General features: G+C 49.0%; 1 protein-coding gene across 3 annotated transcripts in view; it reads right to left on the bottom strand.

Annotated features, from left to right (window-relative positions):
- Window positions 1–27,334, bottom strand: part of GRAMD1C (GRAM domain containing 1C) — a 159,655-nt gene that overhangs the window by 116,601 nt on the left and 15,720 nt on the right. The window contains exon 1 of one of the 3 annotated variants that reach the window (XM_077293692.1): window positions 14,963–15,041. The exons of 1 other annotated variant lie outside the window; for it this stretch is intronic. In XM_077293692.1, coding sequence (XP_077149807.1) covers window positions 14,963–15,007 — 45 coding nt within the window. In that variant the 5' untranslated portion in view covers window positions 15,008–15,041. Of the gene's footprint in view, window positions 1–14,962; window positions 15,042–27,334 lie in introns of those variants that run through there. One more of the 3 variants, XM_077293691.1, reaches the window with a different exon arrangement.

Raw genomic sequence — 27,334 nt, 5'->3', positions numbered from 1 at the left:
CAGTCTTTTGCGGTCTGTCTCTCCACCTTTCTCTGCAGTCTTTTGCGGTCTGTCTCTCCACCTTTCTCTGCAGTCTTTTGGGGTCTGTCTCTCCACCTTTCTCTGCAGTCTTTTGGGGTCTGTCTCTCCTTTCTCTGCAGTCTTTTGGGGTCTGTCTCTCCCTCCTTTCTCTGCAGTCTTTTGGGGTCTGTCTCTCCTTTCTCTGCAGTCTTTTGGGGTCTGTCTCTCCACCTTTCTCTGCAGTCTTTTGGGGTCTGTCTCTTCTCCTTTCTCTGCAGTCTTTTGCGGTCTGTCTCTCCACCTTTCTCTGCAGTCTTTTGCGGTCTGTCTCTCCACCTTTCTCTGCAGTCTTTTGGGGTCTGTCTCTCCACCTTTCTCTGCAGTCTTTTGGGGTCTGTCTCTCCTCCTTTCTCTGCAGTCTTTTGGGGTCTGTCTCTCCTCCTTTCTCTGCAGTCTTTTGGGGTCTGTCTCTCCAGCTTTCTCTGCAGTCTTTTGGGGTCTGTCTCTCCAGCTTTCTCTGCGGTCTTTTGGGGTCTGTCTCCACCTTTCTCTGCAGTCTTTTGGGGTCTGTCTCTCCACATTTCTCTGCAGTCTTTTGGGGTCTGTCTCTCCACCTTTCTCTGCAGTCTTTTGGGGTGTCTCTACTCCTTTCTCTGCAGTCTTTTGCGGTCTGTCTCTCCACATTTCTCTGCAGTCTTTTGGGGTCTATCTCTCCACCTTTCTCTGCAGTCTTTTGGGGTCTGTCTCTCCTCCTTTCTCTGCAGTCTTTTGGGGTTTGTCTCTCCACCTTTCTCTGCAGTCTTTTGGGGTCTGTCTCTCCTCCTTTCTCTGCAGTCTTTTGGGGTCTGTCTCTCCTCCTTTCTCTGCAGTCTTTTGGGGTCTGTCTCTCCTCCTTTCTCTGCAGTCTTTTGGGGTCTGTCTCTCCACCTTTCTCTGCAGTCTTTTGGGGTCTGTCTCTCCTCTCTCTGCAGTCTTTTGGGGTCTGTCTCTCCACCTTTCTCTGCAGTCTTTTGGGGTCTGTCTCTCCACCTTTCTCTGCAGTCTTTTGGGGTCTGTCTCTCCACCTTTCTCTGCAGTCTTTTGGGATCTGTCTCTCCCACCTTTCTCTGCAGTCTTTTGGGGTGTGTTTCTCCACCTTTCTCTGCAGTCTTTTGGGGTCTGTCTCTCCAGCTTTCTTTGCAGTCTTTTGGGGTCTGTCTCCACCTTTCTCTGCAGTCTTTTGGGGTCTGTCTCTCCACCTTTCTCTGCAGTCTTTTGGGGTCTGTCTCTCCACCTTTCTCTGCAGTCTTTTGGGGTCTGTCTCTCCACCTTTCTCTGCGGTCTTTTGGGGTCGGTCTCTCCCCCTTTCTCTGCAGTCTTTTGGGGTCTGTCTCTCCACCTTTCTCTGCAGTCTTTTGGGGTCTCTCCTCCTTTCTCTGCAGTCTTTTGGGGTCTGTCTCTCCACCTTTCTCTGCAGTCTTTTGGAGTCTCTCCTCCTTTCTCTGCAGTCTTTTGGGGTCTGTCTCTCCACCTTTCTCTGCAGTCTTTTGGGGTTTGTCTCTCCACCTTTCTCTGCAGTCTTTTGGGGTCTGTCTCTCCTCCTTTCTCTGCAGTCTTTTGGGGTCTGTCTCTCCACCTTTCTCTGCAGTCTTTTGGGGTCTGTCTCTCCTCCTTTCTCTGCAGTCTTTTGGGGTCTGTCTCTCCACCTTTCTCTGCAGTCTTTTGCGGTCTGTCTCTCCACCTTTCTCTGCAGTCTTTTGGGGTCTGTCTCTCCACCTTTCTCTGCAGTCTTTTGGGGTCTGTCTCTCCTCCTTTCTCTGCAGTCTTTTGGGGTCTGTCTCTCCACCTTTCTCTGCAGTCTTTTGCGGTCTGTCTCTCCACCTTTCTCTGCAGTCTTTTGGGGTCTGTCTCTCCACCTTTCTCTGCAGTCTTTTGGGGTCTGTCTCTCCTCCTTTCTCTGCAGTCTTTTGGGGTCTGTCTCTCCTCCTTTCTCTGCAGTCTTTTGCGGTCTGTCTCTCCACCTTTCTCTGCAGTCTTTTGCGGTCTGTCTCTCCACCTTTCTCTGCAGTCTTTTGCGGTCTGTCTCTCCACCTTTCTCTGCAGTCTTTTGGGGTCTGTCTCTCCACCTTTCTCTGCAGTCTTTTGGGGTCTGTCTCTCCTTTCTCTGCAGTCTTTTGGGGTCTGTCTCTCCCTCCTTTCTCTGCAGTCTTTTGGGGTCTGTCTCTCCTTTCTCTGCAGTCTTTTGGGGTCTGTCTCTCCACCTTTCTCTGCAGTCTTTTGGGGTCTGTCTCTTCTCCTTTCTCTGCAGTCTTTTGCGGTCTGTCTCTCCACCTTTCTCTGCAGTCTTTTGCGGTCTGTCTCTCCACCTTTCTCTGCAGTCTTTTGGGGTCTGTCTCTTCTCCTTTCTCTGCAGTCTTTTGCGGTCTGTCTCTCCACCTTTCTCTGCAGTCTTTTGCGGTCTGTCTCTCCACCTTTCTCTGCAGTCTTTTGGGGTCTGTCTCCACCTTTCTCTGCAGTCTTTTGGGGTCTGTCTCTCCTCCTTTCTCTGCAGTCTTTTGGGGTCTGTCTCTCCTCCTTTCTCTGCAGTCTTTTGGGGTCTGTCTCTCCAGCTTTCTCTGCGGTCTTTTGGGGTCTGTCTCCACCTTTCTCTGCAGTCTTTTGGGGTCTGTCTCTCCACATTTCTCTGCAGTCTTTTGGGGTCTGTCTCTCCACCTTTCTCTGCAGTCTTTTGGGGTCTGTCTCTCCTTTCTTTGCAGCCTTTTGGGGTCTGTCTCTCCTCCTTTCTCTGCAGTCTTTTGGGGTCTGTCTCTACTCCTTTCTCTGCAGTCTTTTGGGGTCTGTCTCTCCTTTCTCTGCAGTCTTTTGGGGTCTGTCTCTCCACCTTTCTCTGCAGTCTTTTGGGGTCTGTCTCTCCTCCTTTCTCTGCAGTCTTTTGGGGTCTGTCTCTCCTCCTTTCTCTGCAGTCTTTTGGGGTCTGTCTCTCCTCCTTTCTCTGCAGTCTTTTGGGGTCTGTCTCTCCACCTTTCTCTGCAGTCTTTTGGGGTCTGTCTCTCCACCTTTCTCTGCAGTCTTTTGGGGTCTGTCTCTCCTCCTTTCTCTGCAGTCTTTTGGGGTCTGTCTCTCCCTCCTTTCTCTGCAGTCCTTTGGGGTCTGTCTCTCCCTCCTTTCTCTGCAGTCTTTTGGGGTCTGTCTCTCCACCTTTCTCTGCAGTCTTTTGCGGTCTGTCTCTCCACCTTTCTCTGCAGTCTTTTGGGGTCTGTCTCTCCACCTTTCTCTGCAGTCTTTTGGGGTCTGTCTCTCCTCCTTTCTCTGCAGTCTTTTGGGGTCTGTCTCTCCACCTTTCTCTGCAGTCTTTTGCGGTCTGTCTCTCCACCTTTCTCTGCAGTCTTTTGGGGTCTGTCTCTCCACCTTTCTCTGCAGTCTTTTGGGGTCTGTCTCTCCTCCTTTCTCTGCAGTCTTTTGGGGTCTGTCTCTCCTCCTTTCTCTGCAGTCTTTTGCGGTCTGTCTCTCCACCTTTCTCTGCAGTCTTTTGCGGTCTGTCTCTCCACCTTTCTCTGCAGTCTTTTGCGGTCTGTCTCTCCACCTTTCTCTGCAGTCTTTTGGGGTCTGTCTCTCCACCTTTCTCTGCAGTCTTTTGGGGTCTGTCTCTCCTTTCTCTGCAGTCTTTTGGGGTCTGTCTCTCCCTCCTTTCTCTGCAGTCTTTTGGGGTCTGTCTCTCCTTTCTCTGCAGTCTTTTGGGGTCTGTCTCTCCACCTTTCTCTGCAGTCTTTTGGGGTCTGTCTCTTCTCCTTTCTCTGCAGTCTTTTGCGGTCTGTCTCTCCACCTTTCTCTGCAGTCTTTTGCGGTCTGTCTCTCCACCTTTCTCTGCAGTCTTTTGGGGTCTGTCTCTTCTCCTTTCTCTGCAGTCTTTTGCGGTCTGTCTCTCCACCTTTCTCTGCAGTCTTTTGCGGTCTGTCTCTCCACCTTTCTCTGCAGTCTTTTGGGGTCTGTCTCCACCTTTCTCTGCAGTCTTTTGGGGTCTGTCTCTCCTCCTTTCTCTGCAGTCTTTTGGGGTCTGTCTCTCCTCCTTTCTCTGCAGTCTTTTGGGGTCTGTCTCTCCAGCTTTCTCTGCGGTCTTTTGGGGTCTGTCTCCACCTTTCTCTGCAGTCTTTTGGGGTCTGTCTCTCCACATTTCTCTGCAGTCTTTTGGGGTCTGTCTCTCCACCTTTCTCTGCAGTCTTTTGGGGTCTGTCTCTCCTTTCTTTGCAGCCTTTTGGGGTCTGTCTCTCCTCCTTTCTCTGCAGTCTTTTGGGGTCTGTCTCTACTCCTTTCTCTGCAGTCTTTTGGGGTCTGTCTCTCCTTTCTCTGCAGTCTTTTGGGGTCTGTCTCTCCACCTTTCTCTGCAGTCTTTTGGGGTCTGTCTCTCCTCCTTTCTCTGCAGTCTTTTGGGGTCTGTCTCTCCTCCTTTCTCTGCAGTCTTTTGGGGTCTGTCTCTCCTCCTTTCTCTGCAGTCTTTTGGGGTCTGTCTCTCCACCTTTCTCTGCAGTCTTTTGGGGTCTGTCTCTCCACCTTTCTCTGCAGTCTTTTGGGGTCTGTCTCTCCTCCTTTCTCTGCAGTCTTTTGGGGTCTGTCTCTCCCTCCTTTCTCTGCAGTCCTTTGGGGTCTGTCTCTCCCTCCTTTCTCTGCAGTCTTTTGGGGTCTGTCTCTGCACCTTTCTCTGCAGTCTTTTGGGGTCTGTCTCTCCTCCTTTCTCTGCAGTCTTTTGGGGTCTGTCTCTCCACCTTTCTCTGCAGTCTTTTGGGGTCTGTCTCTCCTTTCTCTGCAGTCTTTTGGGGTCTGTCTCTCCCTCCTTTCTCTGCAGTCTTTTGGGGTCTGTCTCTCCTTTCTCTGCAGTCTTTTGGGGTCTGTCTCTCCACCTTCCTCTGCAGTCTTTTGGGGTCTGTCTCTCCTCCTTTCTCTGCAGTCTTTTGGGGTCTGTCTCTCCTTTCTCTGCAGTCTTTTGGGGTCTGTCTCTCATCCTTTCTCTGCAGTCTTTTGGGGTCTGTCTCTCATCCTTTCTCTGCAGTCTTTTGGGGTCTGTCTCTCCTCCTTTCTCTGCAGTCTTTTGGGGTCTGTCTCTCCTCCTTTCTCTGCAGTCTTTTGGGGTCTGTCTCTCATCCTTTCTCTGCAGTCTTTTGGGGTCTGTCTCTCATCCTTTCTCTGCAGTCTTTTGGGGTCTGTCTTTCCACCTTCCTCTGCAGTCTTTTGGGGTCTCTCTCCTCCTTTCTCTGCAGTCTTTTGGGGTCTGTCTCTCCCCCTTTCTCTGCAGTCTTTTGGGGTCTGTCTCTCCTCCTTTCTCTGCAGTCTTTTGGGGTCTGTCTCTCCTCCTTTCTCTGCAGTCTTTTGGGGTCTGTCTCTCCTCCTTTCTCTGCAGTCTTTTGGGGTCTGTCTCTCCTCCTTTCTCTGCAGTCTTTTGGGGTCTGTCTCTCCTCCTTTCTCTGCAGTCTTTTGGGGTCTGTCTCTCCTCCTTTCTCTGCAGTCTTTTGGGGTCTGTCTCTCCTCCTTTCTCTGCAGTCTTTTGGGGTCTGTCTCTCCTCCTTTCTCTGCAGTCTTTTGGGGTCTGTCTCTCCAGCTTTGCCCATCTAGAGGTGACATTCTCCCCTTCCTCTTTCCCCCTCGCTCTCGCTCAGTGACATTGGATGGAGACGTCTGTGATCAGTGATTTTCACGTCTTGTCTCAGATTCTCTGGGATTTGTCTCTGGACGGTGACTGCACCGATCACACACAGGAATCTGCTCTGATCTGCACCCTCCATTGTAGCCCTGGCAGGATGTTGAGGGTCGTTGTCCTGCTGGAAGACGAATACACGCCACATTCTCACGTTTCTTGCAGCCCGTGGGTACGTTCCCATGTTCACAATTTGCTGCGGTTTTGAAGCTGCATATTTATGCAGAGTCAAACCCGTAGAGGCCAGATGTTACAGCATAGGGGAATGGATTTCTAGAAATCCCGTGTCCACTGTGCGTCTATGTGCACCTGCGGATCACCCGCGGACACCGACGAGCGGTGCGTCTTTCAGATCCGCAGCATGTTAATTTCTCTTGCGAAGAAATTCCGGCTCATCTGCACAAGAGAAATTTCCAGAATACATGTGTAACATGTACATGGTAAATCCACATGGTTCAGTGAACATACAGTTAGGTCCATATATATTTGGACAGAGACAACATTTTTCTAATTTTGGTTATAGACATTACCACAATGAATTTTAGACAAAACAATTCAGATGTAGTTGAAGTTCAGACTTTCAGCTTTCATTTGAGGGTATCCACATTAAAATTGGATGAAGGGTTTAGGAGTCTCAGCTCCTTAACATGTGACACCCTGTTTTTAAAGGGACCAAAAGTAATTGGACAGATTAAATAATTTTAAATAAAATGCCCATTTTTAGTACTTGGTTGAAAACCCTTTGTTGGCAATGACTGCCTGAAGTCTTAAACTCATGGACATCACCAGACGCTGTGTTACCTCCTTTTTGATGCTCTGCCAGGCCTTCACTGCGGTGGTTTTCAGTTGCTGTTTGTTTGTGGGCCTTTCTGTCTGAAGTTTAGTCTTTAACAAGTGAGATGCTGCTCAATTGGGTTGAGATCAGGTGACTGACTTGGCCATTCAGGAATATTCCACTTCTTTGCTTTAATAGACTCCTGGGTTGCTTTGGCTTTATGTTTTGGGTCTATGTCCATCTGTAGTATGAAACGACGACCAATCAGTTTGGCTGCATTTGGCTGGATCTGAGCACACAGTGTGGGTCTGAAGACCTCAGAATTCATTCTGCTGCTTCTGTCCTGTGTCACATCATCAATAAACACTAGTGACCCAGTGCCACTGGCAGCCATGCATGCCCAAGCCATCACACTGCCTCCGCCGTGGTTACAGATGACGTGGTATGCTTTGGATCATGAGCTGTACCACGCCTTCGCCATACTTTTCTCTTTCCATCATTCTGGTAGAGGTTGATCTTGGTTTCATCTGTCCAAAGAATGTTCTTCCTGAACTGTGCTGGCTTTTTTAGATGTTTTTTAGCCTTTTTCCTCTTGATGCTTATGAGTGGCTTGCACCATGCAGTGAACCCTCTGTAGTTACTTTCATGCAGTCTTCTCTTTATGGTAGATTTGGATATTGATACGCCGACCTCCTGGAGAGTGGTGGTCACTTGGTTGGCTGTTGTGAAGGGGTTTCTCTTCACCATGGAGATTATTCTGCGATCATCCACCACTGTTGTCTTCCGTGGGCGCCCAGGTCTTTTTGCATTAATGAGTTCACCAGTGCTTTCTTTCTTTCTCAGGATGTACCAAACTGTAGATTTTGCCACTCCTAATATTGTAGCAATTTCTCGGATGGGTTTTTTCTGTTTTCGCAGCTTAAGGATGGCTTGTTTCACCTGCATGGAGAGCTCCTTTGAACTAATGTTTACTTCACAGCAAAACCTTCCAAATGCAAGCACCACATCTCAAATCAACTCCAGGCCTTTTATCTGCTTAATTGAGAATGACATAACGAAGGGATTGCCCACACCTGTCCATGAAATAGCCTTGGAGTCAATTGTCCAATTACTTTTGGTCCCTTTAAAAAACAGGGTGGCACATGTTAAGGAGCTGAAACTCCTAAACCCTTCATCCAATTTTAATGTGGATACCATCACATGAAAGCTGAAAGTCTGAACTTCAACTGCATCTGAATTGTTTTGTTTAAAATTCATTGTGGTAATGTCTATAACCAAAATTAGAAAAATGTTGTCTCTGTCCAAATATATATGGACCTAACTGTATGTGGACTTACCTTTGTGAATAGAACGCAGCGTTATGGAGGCAGCGAAAATACGCTGCTACTTCCTGATCTTGGACCCATAGCCTCTAACAGGTTTTCCTCCAGGATTGCCCTGTATTTATGTCCATCCATCTTCCCATCAACTTTGAACAGCTTCCCTGCCCCTGCTGAAAAAAAGCTCCCTGACAGCAGGATGCTGCCACCTCCATGTGTGACAGTGGGGATGGTGTTTTCAGGATGATGTGCAGTGTTAGTTTTGTGTTGTGTATGTAGTGTTTTTGCATTTAGCCCAAAAAGTTCTCCTTTGGTCTCATCTGACCAGCACCCTTTCTTCCACATGATCACTGGGTCTCCAGCATGGCTTTTTCAAACTACAAAAAGGATTTCTTATGACGTTCAAAAATGGCTTTCTTCTTGCCACTCCACCATAAAAGCCAGTTTTGTGAAGCATATGACTAATAGTTGTCCTGTGGACAGATTCTTCCCCTGAGCTGTGGATATCTGCAGTTCCTCCAGTGACCATGGATCTCTTGGCGGCTTTTCTAATTCGTGTTCTCCTTGCTTCAGATGTCAGGTTAGGTGGACGGCCATGCCTTGGTAGGTTTGCAGTTGTGCCATACTCCTTCCATTTTTGGATGATAGATTGATGCTCTGTGAGATGTTCAGAGCTTGGGCTATTTTTTTATAACCTATCCCTGCTTTACTCTTCTCCACAACTTTATCCCTGACCTGTCTGGTGAGCTCCTTGGTTTTCATGATGCTGTTTTATGTCTAATGTTCTCACAGTAGACTGATTTTGATCTTCGTTATGGGGTCATTGGTACCAAATCAGCTCTGTCCCTATACTGTGCGGACAGAGGATAGTCCCGGCACCTACACCGCTTCCTCGCTTAAGGCTACGTTCACATTTGCGGTGTGCGCCGCAGCGTCGTCGCCGCAACAAAACGCATGCGTCGTGCGGCCCTATCTTTAACATTGGGGCCGCATGGCGCCGCATGTACATGCGTTGTCATGCATTTTGGTGCGTTGTACGCCGCATGCGGCGTTAGGGCGCACCTGTCAGGGCGCGGCAAACGCAACATGTTGCATTTTTTGGGCGGCGCAGACTTTTTAAAAAACGCATGCGTCGTGTTTGCGTCGTGTTTGCGCCTTTTTTCCCATTGACTTGTATTGACAACGCAGACGACGCAAGTACTTTGCGTCGTGGTGCATTGTACGACGCATGCGTTTTCCAATAAAAAATGCAAAACATTGTCTAGACTTTGGGGGGTGGATGAAGAATGACTCAATGCAAAAAAAACCGCATGCGGCGCAAAACGCTGCGTTTTTTGTTCAAAACGCAACTGCGTTTTTGTTTGCGTTGTGCGTTGCGGCGACGACGCTGCGGCGCACACCGCAAATGTGAACGTTATTGTCTTCCTTGAGTCCCCTTCTATCTGTATGTATGGGTCGGTGTGAGGAGACATGATTGACCTGTACGTAACGCTCTGTGCTGCTCATACACGCCGCTCTGCTACGGGGTAAACAGTCCTGGCGGACACACCCAGCCGGAGGAGCCTGTTTTTCTGGAGCATCATGGAGATGAGGAATTAATTAGTAATACGCTGTTCTTCAATTACACGTAAGGTATTATCATTGCTGCTGTCATTATGTAACAAAGCCGATTGTTACAATGTTGTCATTTATAATGAGACCTCGTGGATCCTCAGGGCTGCCGAGAAGAAAGAGCGTTTATTTCCCCTCCTGCTACTTTACCAATATGATTGGGGTCTACCAATGTATAAGGCTGCCGTCACACTATTAGTATTTGTAGCCAAAACCAGGAGTGGGTGATAAATGCAGAAGTGGTGCATATGTTTCTATTATACTTTTCCTCCATTTGTTCCACTCCTGGTTTTGGCTACAAATACTGATGTAAAATACTGACCAAATACTGACCGTGTGACGGCAGCCTAAGAAAAAGTTCAGCAATTGTTCCAGCACACTATTAGCCCAATTCATTTCTGCATTTGCGCCTGTTTTCTCTCTAGTTTTTGTTTTTCATTTGCGCCTTATTCTGCTTCTATTTTGCACCTATTTTAAAGTCTATATTTTATGTGATTACCCGTATATTTTTTTCTTTTATGTTCGCCATTGTCACCAGTTTGGTGTCCCCAGATATTTTCGGCTGATTAGTCAATTGCAACTTTTAAAAAGTCACAACTTTTTAGAGCAAATGTTGTTCAGTCCCTTCCTGTAGTGATTTCACATTCTAATTACATTTTGGGTCAAATTTTGTGACAATATGCTAGAAAGCTGCAGCATAAAAAACATTATGCAGCAGCACAGAGGAGTGTAGCTTTGAATTCAGCTCTGGGGTGGGATAAAACACTAGAAAGTTTCAGCACTGCTGAGTAATGTAGCTGTGAATCCACCTTCCGGGATAAGATAAACAAATAGCAGCGTAGCTGTGAATTCTGCACTGGGTGGTATAAAACGCTTACTAGAAAGCTGCAGCATGGAAGTCATTATACAGCACTACTGAGTAGTGTAGCTGTGAATCCAGCTCTGAGATGACATAAACCCTGAGAACTGTTGCTGTGAATCCAGCTCTGGGGTGGGATGAAACACTTACTAGAAATCTGCAGCATGGAAGACATTATACAGTACTAATGAGTAGCTGTGACTACAGCTCCGAAATGAGATAAACACGAGAACTGTAGCTGCGATTGTAGCTCTGTGGTGGGATAAACACTTACTAGAAAACTACAGCAGGGCTCTGTGTGCCTCTCTCTCACATTCTACTACTTCCCCTCCCTTCTCTCCATAGATTTTAATAAGCAGTTGTGATCTGATCTCTCAGTGAGCTGGCACATGTTATGAACTTGCACCTCACCACCCCGTCTGATGTCACTATTACGTCAGACGGATCATGTAATGCGGTCTCCTCACTTTCACCAATGTGACGTTCTGCACCCCCTGGGGACACGTAAGTCAGCTTGGTACAGTTTTACACAGACACCCCCTGTCCAAATAGGCCCGGAGAGGCATTGGGATTGAGGGGATGTGGCCCACACAGTCACTGATGTGGCACCACACTCGCTCACAATCCTAAAAGGCTGAGAGGTCCCTATCACTAGCACCAGTGAAACAGAGCACTGCCAGCCCGGTGGGACTGCCGCCAGCTCCTCGTTAGATATAAGCCCGATCCATTAAAGGGATGATATCGTTACAGAAACCAGACCCAGAAGCATGGAAAGTTAAACCGAGAAAAGGACGTGTAAAAGAGCAGCCCAAGGTTAAATAATATATTTAAAGGCACACTAGACAATACACTATATACACGATGTTTATACATATACAATGGTGAGATATGCAAACAGATAGTGGTAGGGCAAAAGATATAAGCAGATGGATCATGTCAATTACGGGTTGATATTCGACCACGTGAGTGCTGGGTTGCAGGGGCATGGCCTGCCAGCTGGATCCTAGGTCTTTCACGCTAATCGACGTGATTCCCCTTTCGAAGTGACCACATGCATAACAGGGAGGGACCACATGGCCTTACACTTGCCTTTATCCCCTTTGGGTCACTCCCCTCCTGCCGCCTGGGCTGAACCTAAATCCCCTCACCTTGCCTCTAGCAGCTAAAAACTCCAAAACTTAAGATGGGTCATAACTCCTTAATAGACGGTCCTAGGGAGGCGGTTTTGGCGCCTTTCAAGCTTCTGCTATGTGCTGAGACTAAACACATCTTTGCAATCTGGTTCCTACTAGCCATTCTACTTATCTACCCACCCTGTGGTGCTAGAAAGGATCGAGACCCTGGAAGGCATTCGGTCCATTTCAGAGATCTCGAAAAGGTAACCAGTGTGTGGCCAGGACGTATGATAAGTCCATATTCTCCTAATTAAATCATAGCTGTCGGAACAAAGAAGTTAGACAGCAAGGTACCCATATTGGCAAGCCAGCGTTTTGTTCTGAGCTTAGCTGGCTCAAGGTGTGAGATCTGCCACTCACAGCCTTTTGAGGCTTGACCTCCCTGCTGAGCTATGTGTTCTCATACATTTTATCCCCCATAGTCTTCATAGGTGTTGTTACAATGTATGAGCGGTGTTTCATAGAATCTGTCTATGGTTCTGGACTCCAGGCTTTAATAAGCACTGATACATTGTACCAAACCCCAAAGTCTGCTATAGCACCCTCAAATATGACCAATAATCCCTAGCCCTTTCAGCCCTTATAATACGTATTTATTATTATGAGCAATATCACAATGGACTCCCAGTTTTAAAGGGGCACTCTGCTGATCCGAACTCATTCGCGTGGATGCAAAGAACTGTGGTGCCCATGCAAATAATGAAGGGGAGAAATGGAAATAATGCTGGAAACCATCATGTGCCAGACTGAAATGTGAGCACAGCTCCTGATAATAGGAAGGATGGTCCCCTGGGGCCCCTAAATGTGTATTCTGCCTCTACAGTCAGGTCGGTCACTGCGGCCATTAGTGAGGCCCCCACTGAACCAACCATCACCCCCGCCATAATGGAGCCCCAGAGCCAACAGTCAGGGACCTCAAGGGCAACGCTGGCCATAGAGCAAAGTGATGTACTGGACCGCTGCCCCATCCGTCCCATGATCGGAGGGTCTCCAGAGGGGCTCTACCTGTAGTTATGACAGTGAAAGCTTTGGCTCCGGCCCCAGTTTCCACCTTTTAGCCCTTCGGTTGTCAGCTTACTTACGGCTCATCGCTGCCTATGGAAAAACGTACATTATTTTCCATTTTCTCTTCTAATTTCCAGGAACGAGGGCCACGTCATCCCCCATCACCACGGTGTGCGGATCCTGGACATTACAGGGTCTATTATCTGGCAGAGTGAGGAGGATTGTGGGTACAATTATGCAAATCTGACATCAGAATTGTGATAATCGCGTGATATAGAATACAGACACAATTTCTCAGACTGTTGGTAAATGTGGGAACATGTCCCATCTCGTTCTAAGATTCGGAGTCCGGTGGGTGGTGTCATTCACTGGCCGCCTCCTTCCCTATATAACCGTGCAAGTAGAGAAGAACCGCCCACATGACTCCTAAGACTTAAAAGAACAGGAAGTTCAATTATCAAAATGCAAGTTATACTAAGTCCTTTCTCACAAAAACTATATCCCAATCCGCTCAGCTCCTCTTCCTCTATAATCTTGGTAGGCTCTTGTTACCAGCAGCCACCACTAGGGGGAGCTCACAATAGGCTTTATATATCAAAATCACCATAATGACACAGTATGCAGCCAGCTCCTGAGCTCCCCCTAGTGGTGGCTGCAGAAGCAACATGTTATAATGTCAGTCCAGATGAAAAGTGAAACCTTTCTAAAGATATTTTAGAAACTGAATTAGCGCAGAAGGTTGTACCTAAAGACAGCATGGTGTTAAAAGGTGGGGAGTCACTTTAATGTGGGTGTATAGAGAATGCTCAGGAGCTGAACGCGCTCCCTACTCGATTGGTGCTGTCTGCGTCATACAGCCAGCACCTACTCCTAAAAGTAATGTGTCTGGGCTTCATAGGAGATCCTAAACACTCACGGTCTGCTACAGGAGTCAAGTTGGTCTGCAGGCTGAAGACCTCACAGCGTCTTAAAAATCAAGTAAAAAAAAAAACCCGCTAAGACATAACCAGCACTAAGAAGGAGCAGAGCTGCGTCCCTCCTGGTGATAGTGGGCCGACAGGAGCTTCATGGTAACTCATTACTTAAAGCACAAAGAGGGGACTATTATATAGGGGCACAAAGACATGGGGGCACAAGGAGACATTATTAATATGGCGGCACAATGAGACACTGATAATATATGGTGGCACACGGGAATTATAACACATGGAGGCACAAGGAGACATTACTAATATGGCGGCACAATGAGACACTGATTATATATGGTGGCACACGGGAATTATAACACATGGGGGCACAAGGAGACATTACTAATATGGCGGCACAATGAGACACTGATAATATATGGTGGCACACGGGAATTATAACACATGGGGGCACAAGGAGACATTACTAATATGGCGGCACAATGAGACACTGATAATATATGGTGGCACACGGGAATTATAACACATGGAGGCACAAGGAGACATTACTAATATGGTGGCACAATGAGACACTGATAATATATGGTGGCACACGGGAATTATAACACATGGAGGCACAAGGAGACATTACTAATATGGCGGCACAATGAGACACTGATAATATATGGTGGCACACGGGAATTATAACACATGGGGGCACAAGGAGACATTACTAATATGGCGGCACAATGAGACACTGATAATATATGGTGGCACACGGGAATTATAACACATGGGGGCACAAGGAGACATTACTAATATGGTGGCACAATGAGACACTGATAATATATGGTGGCACACGGGAATTATAACACATGGAGGCACAAGGAGACATTACTAATATGGCGGCACAATGAGACACTGATTATATATGGTGGCACACGGGAATTATAACACATGGGGGCATAAGGAGACATTATTAATATGGCGGCACAATGAGACACTGATTATATATGGTGGCACACGGGAATTATAACACATGGGGGCATAAGGAGACATTATTAATATGGCGGCACAATGGGTGAGTGATAATAAATGGTGGCATATGGGGCATTATTAATACATGGGGGCACAAAGGATTATTATGACATGATGGCATAGGGGAGAACTAATGAATCAGGGTCACACACTGACGAGGACGATCAGGTCTCCGGGTCACTTATGTCGTAGAAGGAAAAACCCAAAAGACAATGGAGGAACACACAGACATGGTGTCTGGCATCCACAGCTGGGGACGGGGTACACGGTATTGTCATCAGTCCATACAGCTGGTGGCAGACGATCGGCACCGTGGGTACACACCGTCACCCATCACTGAGGGCACAACAATGTGCCAACATGCCGCCATATGGTGCACACAGCTATACAAGGCTCCTACTGGACTAGTAAAACCGCCGACGTACCATATATATACATGTATATGCACAGAGAGGACGATTAACCCCTTCAAATCCACAAACAAAACAACATGGGAACCATAACATATGTCAGCACCAGTCACTGCCCAATGCCACACATGGCTGACACCAGCGAGAGTGAGCGACAACCCCTGTATATATATATACACGCCGGCAGGAATGACTCTTACCTGTCCGCTCTGACTCCTGCAGGAAAGTGCAGCGCTCGCACTCATCTACTGTAACCTGACAGCTCACTGGGCGAACAGGTCCTCATGACAGCTCAGGTGCGCGCTCACCTGGAACAGACCATTGTGCCACAGGGAAGGGGGGGACGATTTATGGCAACGGATTCAGGACGAGCAGAGAAAAGCTGAGCGAATTCTGGAGGATTCCAAGGTGCAGGGACGGGGTGCACAAGGGACGAGGGGGTATACAGGGTCTGACTCCCCCATCACAGGACACCGGGATCATCTCTACAGATAATGTCACATACTCAGAGAGAGATAATGACAGTCTGCATGTAACACTGAGAAGTCCTAACCCCGACCCAGGATCCTGCACCCCCAGTGTCACCTGTATCCCCCATTGTACGTGTCATTATTCTGTACCCCAGGACACTGACACTGGGGGTACAGGTGACGCTGACACTCGGGGTACAGGATAATGACACTGACACTCGGGGTACAGGATAATGACACTGACACTGGGGGTACAGGATAATGACACTGACACTGGGGGTACAGGATAATGACACTGACACTGGGGGTACAGGATAATGACACTGACACTGGGGGTACAGGGTAATGAGACTGACACTGGGGGTACAGGATAATGACACTGACACTGGGGGTACAGGATAATGACACTGACACTGGGGGTACAGGATAATGACACTCAGGGTACAGGATAATGACACTGACACTGGGGTACAGGATAATGACACTGACACTCGGGGTACAGGATAATGACACTGACACTGGGGGTACAGGATAATGACACTGACACTGGGGTACAGGATAATGACACTGACACTCGGGGTACAGGATAATGACACTGACACTCGGGGTACAGGATAATGACACTGACACTGGGGGTACAGGATAATGACACTGACACTCGGGTACAGGATAATGACGCTGACACTCGGGGTACAGGATAATGACACTGACACTGGGGGTACAGGATAATGACACTCAGGGTACAGGATAATGACACTGGGGGTACAGGATAATGACACTGACACTCGGGGTACAGGATAATGACACTGACACTGGGGGTACAGGATAATGACACTGACACTGGGGGTACAGGATAATGACACTCAGGGTACAGGATAATGACACTGGGGGTACAGGATAATGACACTGACACTGGGGGTACAGGATAATGACACTGACACTGGGGGTACAGGATAATGACGCTGACACTCGGGGTACAGGATAATGACACTGACACTGGGGGTACAGGATAATGACACTCAGGGTACAGGATAATGACACTGGGGGTACAGGATAATGACACTGACACTCGGGGTACAGGATAATGACACTGACACTGGGGGTACAGGATAATGACGCTGACACTCGGGGTACAGGATAATGACACTGACACTGGGGGTACAGGATAATGACACTGGGGGTACAGGATAATGACACTGGGGGTACAGGATAATGACACTGACACTCGGGGTACAGGATAATGACACTGACACTGGGGGTACAGGATAATGACACTGACACTGGGGGTACAGGATAATGACACTCAGGGTACAGGATAATGACACTGACACTGGGGTACAGGATAATGACACTGACACTCGGGGTACAGGATAATGACACTGACACTGGGGGTACAGGATAATGACACTGACACTGGGGTACAGGATAATGACACTGACACTCGGGGTACAGGATAATGACACTGACACTCGGGGTACAGGATAATGACACTGACACTGGGGGTACAGGATAATGACGCTGACACTCGGGGTACAGGATAATGACACTGACACTGGGGGTACAGGATAATGACACTGACACTGGGGGTACAGGATAATGACACTGACACTGGGGGTACAGGATAATGACACTGACACTGGGGGTACAGGATAATGACGCTGACACTGGGGGTACAGGATAATGACACTGACACTGGGGGTACAGGATAATGACACTGACACTGGGGGTACAGGATAATGACACTGACACTGGGGGTACAGGATAATGACACTGACACTCGGGGTACAGGATAATGACACTGACACTGGGGGTACAGGATAATGACACTGACACTGGGGGTACAGGATAATGACACTGACACTGGGGGTACAGGATAATGACACTGGGGGTACAGGATAATGACACTGGGGGTACAGGATAATGACACTGACACTCGGGGTACAGGATAATGACACTGACACTCGGGGTACAGGATAATGACACTGACACTGGGGGTACAGGATAATGACACTGACACTGGGGGTACAGGATAATGACGCTGACACTCGGGGTACAGGATAATGACACTGACACTGGGGGTACAGGATAATGACACTGACACTGGGGGTACAGGATAATGACACTGACACTGGGGGTACAGGATAATGACACTGACACTGGGGGTACAGGATAATGACGCTGACACTGGGGGTACAGGATAATGACACTGACACTGGGGGTACAGGATAATGACACTGACACTGGGGGTACAGGATAATGACACTGACACTGGGGGTACAGGATAATGACACTGACACTCGGGGTACAGGATGATGACACTGACACTCGGGGTACAGGATAATGACACTGACACTCGGGGTACAGGATAATGACACTGACACTGGGGGTACAGGATAATGACGCTGACACTGGGGGTACAGGATAATGACACTGACACTGGGGGTACAGGATAATGACACTGACACTGGGGGTACAGGATAATGACACTGACACTGGGGGTACAGGATAATGACACTGACACTCGGGGTACAGGATGATGACACTGACACTCGGGGTACAGGATAATGACACTGACACTCGGGGTACAGGATAATGACACTGACACTGGGGGTACAGGATAATGACACTGACACTCGGGGTACAGGATAATGACACTGACACTGGGGGTACAGGATGATGACGCTGACACTGGGGGTACAGGATAATGACACTGACACTGGGGGTACAGGATAATGACACTGACACTGGGGGTACAGGATAATGACACTGACACTCGGGGTACAGGATAATGACACTGACACTGGGGGTACAGGATAATGACGCTGACACTGGGGGTACAGGATAATGACACTGACACTGGGGGTACAGGATAATGACACTGACACTGGGGGTACAGGATAATGACACTGACACTCGGGGTACAGGATAATGACACTGACACTGGGGGTACAGGATAATGACACTGACACTGGGGTACAGGATAATGATGCTGACACTGGGGGTACAGGATAATGACGCTGACACTGGGGTACAGGATAATGACACTGACACTGGGGTACAGGATAATGACACTGACACTCGGGGTACAGGATAATGACACTGACACTGGGGGTACAGGATAATGATGCTGACACTGGGGGTACAGGATAATGACGCTGACACTGGGGTACAGGATAATGACACTGACACTCGGGGTACAGGATAATGACACTGACACTGGGGGTACAGGATAATGACACTGACACTGGGGGTACAGGATAATGACGCTGACACTGGGGTACAGGATAATGACACTGACACTGGGGTACAGGATAATGACACTGACACTGGGGTACAGGATAATGACACTGACACTGGGGGTACAGGATAATGACACTGACACTGGGGGTACAGGATAATGACACTGACACTGGGGTACAGGATAATGACACTGACACTGGGGGTACAGGATAATGACGCTGACACTGGGGTACAGGATAATGACACTGACACTGGGGTACAGGATAATGACGCTGACACTGGGGTACAGGATAATGACACTGACACTGGGGGTACAGGATAATGACACTGACACTGGGGTACAGGATAATGACACTGACACTGGGGGTACAGGATAGTGACGCTGACACTGGGGTACAGGATAATGACACTGACACTGGGGGTACAGGATAATGACACTGACACTGGGGTACAGGATAATGACACTGACACTGGGGGTACAGGATAATGACACTGACACTCGGGGTACAGGATAATGACACTGGCACTCGGGGTACAGGATAATGACACTGACACTCGGGGTACAGGATAATGGCACTGACACTGGGGTACAGGATAATGACACTGACACTGGGGGTACAGGATAATAACACTGACACTCGGGGTACAGGATAATGACACTGACACTGGGGGTACAGGGTAATGACACTGACACTTGGGGTACAGGATAATGACACTGGCACTCGGGGTACAGGATAATGACACTGGGCACTGGGGGTACAGGATAATGACACTGGGCACTGGGGGTACAGGATAATGACACTGACACTGGGGTACAGGATAATGACACTGACACTGGGGGTACAGGATAATGACACTGACACTGGGGATACAGGATAATGACACTGACACTGGGGGTACAGGATAATGACACTGACACTGGGGGTACAGGATAATGACACTGACACTGGGGGTACAGGATAATGACACTGGGCACTGGGGGTACAGGATAATGACACTGACACTGGGGTACAGGATAATGACACTGACACTGGGGTACAGGATAATGACACTGACACTGGGGGTACAGGATAATGACACTGACACTGGGGTACAGGATAATGACACTGACACTGGGGTACAGGATAATGACACTGACACTGGGGGTACAGGATAATGACACTGACACTGGGGGTACAGGATAATGACACTGACACTGGGGTACAGGATAATGACACTGACACTGGGGGTACAGGATAATGACACTGGGGTACAGGATAATGACACTGACACTGGGGTACAGGATAATGACACTGACACTGGGGGTACAGGATAATGACACTGGGGGTACAGGATAATGACACTGACACTGGAGGTACAGGATAATGACACTGACACTGGGGTACAGGATAATGACACTGGCACTCGGGGTACAGGATAATGACACTGGGCACTGGGGGTACAGGATAATGACACTGACACTGGGGTACAGGATAATGACACTGACACTGGGGTACAGGATAATGACACTGACACTGGGGGTACAGGATAATGACACTGACACTGGGGGTACAGGATAATGACACTGACACTGGGGTACAGGATAATGACACTGACACTGGGGTACAGGATAATGACACTGACACTGGGGGTACAGGATAATGACACTGACACTGGGGGTACAGGATAATGACACTGACACTGGGGGTACAGGATAATGACACTGACACTGGGGGTACAGGATAATGACACTGACACTGGGGGTACAGGATAATGACACTGACACTGGGGGTACAGGATAATGACACTGACACTGGGGGTACAGGATAATGACACTGACACTGGGGGTACAGGATAATGACACTGACACTGGGGGTACAGGATAATGACACTGACACTGGGGGTACAGGATAATGACACTGACACTGGGGGTACAGGATAATGACACTGACACTGGGGGTACAGGATGATGACACTGACACTGGGGATACAGGATGATGACACTGACACTGGGGGTACAGGATAATGACACTGACACTGGGGTACAGGATAATGACACTGACACTGGGGGTACAGGATAATGACACTGACACTCGGGGTACAGGATAATGACACTGACACTGGGGGTACAGGATAATGGCACTGACACTCGGGGTACAGGATAATGACACTGACACTCGGGGTACAGGATAATGACACTGACACTGGGGGTACAGGATAATGACACTGACACTGGGGGTACAGGATGATGACACTGACACTGGGGGTACAGGATAATGGCACTGACACTGGGGGTACAGGATAATGACACTGACACTGGGGGTACAGGATAATGACACTGACACTGGGGGTACAGGATAATGACACTGACACTGGGGTACAGGATAATGACACTGACACTGGGGGTACAGGATAATGACACTGACACTGGGGGTACAGGATAATGACACTGACACTCGGGGTACAGGATAATGACACTGACACTGGGGGTACAGGATAATGACACTGACACTGGGGGTACAGGATAATGACACTGACACTGGGGGTACAGGATAATGACACTGACACTGGGGGTACAGGATGATGACACTGACACTGGGGGTACAGGATAATGACACTGACACTCGGGGTACAGGATAATGACACTGACACTGGGGGTACAGGATAATGACACTGGCACTCGGGGTACAGGATGATGGCACTGACACTGGGGGTACAGGATAATGGCACTGACACCGGGGTACAGGATAATGACACTGACACTGGGGGTACAGGATGATGACACTGACACTGGGGGTACAGGATAATGGCACTGACACTGGGGTACAGGATAATGACACTGACACTGGGGGTACAGGATAATGACACTGACACTGGGGGTACAGGATGATGACACTGACACTCGGGGTACAGGATAATGACACTGACACTGGGGGTACAGGATAATGACACTGACACTCGGGGTACAGGATAATGACACTGACACTCGGGGTACAGGATAATGACACTGACACTGGGGGTACAGGATGATGACACCGACACTCGGGGTACAGGATGATGACACTGACACTGGGGGTACAGGATAATGGCACTGACACTGGGGTACAGGATAATGACACTGACACTGGGGTACAGGGTAATGACACTGGGGTACAGAATAATGACACTGACACTGGGGGTACAGGATAATGACGCTGACACTCGGGGTACAGGATAATGACACTGACACTCGGGGTACAGGATAATGACACTGACACTCGGGGTACAGAATAATGACACCGACACTCGGGGTACAGGATAATGACACCGACACTCGGGGTACAGGATAATGACACTGACACTCGGGGTACAGGATAATGACACTGACACTGGGGGTACAGGATGATGACACTGACAATGGGGGTACAGGATAATGACACTGACACTGGGGGTACAGGATAATGATACTGACACTGGGGGTACAGGATAATGACACTGACAATGGGGGTACAGGATAATGACACTGACACTGGGGGTACAGGATAATGACACTGACACTGGGGGTACAGGATGATGACACTGGCACTCGGGGTACAGGATAATGACACTGACACTCGGGGTACAGGATAATGACACTGGCACTCGGGGTACAGGATAATGACACTGACTCTGGGGGTACAGGATAATGACACTGACTCTGGGGGTACAGGATAATGACACTGGCACTCGGGGTACAGGATAATGACACTGACACTGGGGGTACAGGATGATGACACTGACACTGGGGGTACAGGATAATGACACTGACACTGGGGGTACAGGATAATGACACTGACACTCGGGGTACAGGATAATGACACTGACACTCGGGGTACAGGATAATGACACTGACACTCGGGGTACAGGATAATGACACTGACACTGGGGGTACAGGATAATGACACTGACACTGGGGGTACAGGATAATGACACTGACACTCGGGGTACAGGATAATGACACTGACACTGGGGGTACAGGATAATGACACTGACACTGGGGGTACAGGATAATGACACTGACACTCGGGGTACAGGATAATGACACTGACACTCGGGGTACAGGATAATGACGCTGACACTGGGGGTACAGGATAATGACACTGACACTCGGGGTACAGGATAATGACACTGACAATGGGGGTACAGGATAATGACACTGACACTGGGGGTACAGGATGATGACACTGGCACTCGGGGTACAGGATAATGACACTGACACTGGGGGTACAGGATAATGACACTGACTCTGGGGGTACAGGATAATGACACTGGCACTCGGGGTACAGGATAATGACACTGACACTGGGGGTACAGGATAATGACACTGACTCTGGGGGTACAGGATAATGACACTGGCACTCGGGGTACAGGATAATGACACTGGCACTCGGGGTACAGGATAATGACACTGACTCTGGGGGTACAGGATAATGACACTGGCACTCAGGGTACAGGATAATGACACTGACACTCGGGGTACAGGATAATGACACTGGCACTCGGGGTACAGGATAATGACACTGACACTCGGGGTACAGGATAATGACACTGGCACTCGGGGTACAGGATAATGACACTGACTCTGGGGGTACAGGATAATGACACTGGCACTCAGGGTACAGGATAATGACACTGACACTCGGGGTACAGGATGATGACACTGACACTGGGGGTACAGGATAATGACACTGACACTGGGGGTACAGGATAATGACACTGGCACTCGGGGTACAGGATAATGACACTGACACTGGGGGTACAGGATAATGACACTGGCACTCGGGGTACAGGATAATGACACTGACACTGGGGGTACAGGATAATGACACTGGCACTCAGGGTACAGGATAATGACACTGGCACTCGGGGTACAGGATAATGACACTGACACTCGGGGTACAGGATAATGACACTGACACTGGGGGTACAGGATAATGACACTGACACTGGGGGTACAGAATAATGACACTGACACTGGGGGTACAGGATAATGACACTGGCACTCGGGGTACAGGATAATGACACTGACACTCGGGGTACAGGATAATGACACTGACACTGGGGGTACAGGATAATGACACTGACACTGGGGGTACAGGATAATGACACTGACACTGGGGGTACAGGATAATGACACTGACGGTACAGAATAATGACACTGGCACTCGGGGTACAGGATAATGACACTGGCACTCGGGGTACAGGATAATGACACTGACACTGGGGGTACAGGATAATGACACTGGCACTCGGGGTACAGGATAATGACACTGACACTGGGGGTACAGGATAATGACACTGACACTGGGGGTACAGAATAATGACACTGACACTGGAGGTACAGGATAATGACACTGGCACTCGGGGTACAGGATAATGACACTGACTCTGGGGGTACAGGATAATGACACTGACACTGGGGGTACAGGATAATGACACTGGCACTCGGGGTACAGGATAATGACACTGACACTGGGGGTACAGGATAATGACACTGACTCTGGGGGTACAGGATAATGACACTGACACTGGGGGTACAGGATAATGACACTGGCACTCGGGGTACAGGATAATGACACTGACTCTGGGGGTACAGGATAATGACACTGACACTGGGGGTACAGGATAATGACACTGGCACTCGGGGTACAGGATAATGACACTGACACTGGGGGTACAGGATAATGACACTGACACTGGGGGTACAGGATAATGACACTGGCACTCGGGGTACAGGATAATGACACTGACTCTGGGGGTACAGGATAATGACACTGACACTGGGGGTACAGGATAATGACACTGGCACTCGGGGTACAGGATAATGACACTGGCACTCGGGGTACAGGATAATGACACTGACTCTGGGGGTACAGGATAATGACACTGACACTGGGGGTACAGGATAATGACACTGGCACTGGGGGTACAGGATAATGACACTGGCACTCGGGGTACAGGATAATGACACTGACACTCGGGGTACAGGATAATGACACTGACACTGGGGGTACAGGATAATGACACTGGCACTCGGGGTACAGGATAATGACACTGGCACTCGGGGTACAGGATAATGACACTGACTCTGGGGGTACAGGATAATGACACTGACACTGGGGGTACAGGATAATGACACTGGCACTCGGGGTACAGGATAATGACACTGACACTGGGGGTACAGGATAATGACACTGACACTCGGGGTACAGGATAATGACACTGACACTGGGGGTACAGGATAATGACACTGGCACTCAGGGTACAGGATAATGACACTGACACTCGGGGTACAGGATAATGACACTGACACTGGGGGTACAGGATAATGACACTGGCACTCGGGGTACAGGATAATGACACTGACACTGGGGGTACAGGATAATGACACTGGCACTCAGGGTACAGGATAATGACACTGACACTCGGGGTACAGGATAATGACACTGACACTCGGGGTACAGGATAATGACACTGACACTCGGGGTACAGGATAATGACACTGGCACTCGGGGTACAGGATAATGACACTGACACTGGGGGTACAGGATAATGACACTGGCACTCGGGGTACAGGATAATGACACTGGCACTCGGGGTACAGGATAATGACACTGGCACTCGGGGTACAGGATAATGACACTGACACTCGGGGTACAGGATAATGACACTGGCACTCGGGGTACAGGATAATGACACTGACACTGGGGTACAGGATAATGACACTGGCACTCGGGGTACAGGATAATGACACTGGCACTCGGGGTACAGGATAATGACACTGACACTCGGGGTACAGGATAATGATACTGACACTGGGGGTACAGGATAATGACACTGACACTGGGGGTACAGGATAATGACACTGACTCTGGGGGTACAGGATAATGACACTGACTCTGGGGGTACAGGATAATGACACTGACTCTGGGGGTACAGGATAATGACACTGACACTGGGGGTACAGGATAATGACACTGGCACTCGGGGTACAGGATAATGACACTGACACTGGGGGTACAGGATAATGACACTGACACTGGGGGTACAGGATAATGACACTGACACTGGGGGTACAGGATAATGACACTGGCACTCGGGGTACAGGATAATGACACTGACTCTGGGGGTACAGGATAATGACACTGACACTGGGGGTACAGGATAATGACACTGGCACTCAGGGTACAGGATAATGACACTGACACTCGGGGTACAGGATAATGACACTGACACTCGGGGTACAGGATAATGACACTGGCACTCGGGGTACAGGATAATGACACTGACACTGGGGGTACAGGATAATGACACTGGCACTCGGGGTACAGGATAATGACACTGGCACTCGGGGTACAGGATAATGACACTGACACTCGGGGTACAGGATAATGATACTGACACTGGGGGTACAGGATAATGACACTGACACTGGGGGTACAGGATAATGACACTGACACTGGGGTACAGGATAATGACACTGACACTGGGGGTACAGGATAATGACACTGACACTCGGGGTACAGGATAATGACACTGACACTGGGGGTACAGGATAATGACACTGACACTGGGGGTACAGGATGATGACACTGACACTCGGGGTACAGGATAATGACACTGACACTGGGGGTACAGAATAATGACACTGGCACTCGGGGTACAGGATAATGACACTGACACTGGGGGTACAGGATAATGACACTGACACTCGGGGTACAGGATAATGACACTGACACTCGGGGTACAGGATAATGACACTGACACTCGGGGTACAGGATAATGACACTGACACTCGGGGGGGAAAGGATAATGACACTGACACTGGGGTACAGGATAATGACACTGACACTGGGGGTACAGAATAATGACACTGGCACTCGGGGTACAGGATAATGACACTGACAGTCGGGGTACAGGATAATGACACTGACACTCGGGGTACAGGATAATGACACTGACACTGGGGGTACAGGATAATGACACTGACACTCGGGGTACAGGATAATGACACTGACACTGGGGGTACAGGATAATGACACTGACACTCGGGGTACAGGATAATGACACTGACACTGGGGTACAGGATAATGACACTGGCACTCGGGGTACAGGATAATGACACTGGAACTCGGGGTACAGGATAATGACACTGACACTGGGGGTACAGGATAATGACACTGACACTGGGGGTACAGGATAATGACACTGACACTCGGGGTACAGGATAATGACACTGACACTGGGGGTACAGGATAATGACACTGGGGTACAGGATAATGACACTGACACTGGGGGTACAGGATAATGACACTGACACTGGGGGTACAGGATAATGACACTGACACTCGGGGTACAGGATAATGACACTGACACTGGGGGTACAGGATAATGACACTGACACTCGGGGTACAGGATAGTGACACTGACACTGGGGGTACAGGATAATGACACAGACACTGGGGGTACAGGATAATGACACTGACACTCGGGGTACAGGATAATGACACTGACACTCGGGGTACAGGATAATGACGCTGACACTCGGGGTACAGGATAATGACACTGACACTGGGGGTACAGGATAATGACACTGACACTCGGGGTACAGGATAATGACACTGGGGTACAGGATAATGACACTGACACTGGGGGTACAGGATAATGACACTGACACTCGGGGTACAGGATAATGACACTGACACTGGGGGTACAGGATAATGACACTGACACTCGGGGTACAGGATAGTGACACTGACACTGGGGGTACAGGATAATGACACAGACACTGGGGGTACAGGATAATGACAGTGACACTCGGGGTACAGGATAATGACACTGACACTGGGGTACAGTATAATGACG

This window comes from Ranitomeya variabilis, chromosome 3 (genome assembly GCF_051348905.1).
Source record: "Ranitomeya variabilis isolate aRanVar5 chromosome 3, aRanVar5.hap1, whole genome shotgun sequence".
NCBI classification, from domain to species: domain Eukaryota; kingdom Metazoa; phylum Chordata; class Amphibia; order Anura; family Dendrobatidae; genus Ranitomeya; species Ranitomeya variabilis.
Note: the sequence above shows the minus strand (reverse complement) of the source record. Positions and strands in the feature narration are given on the sequence as shown.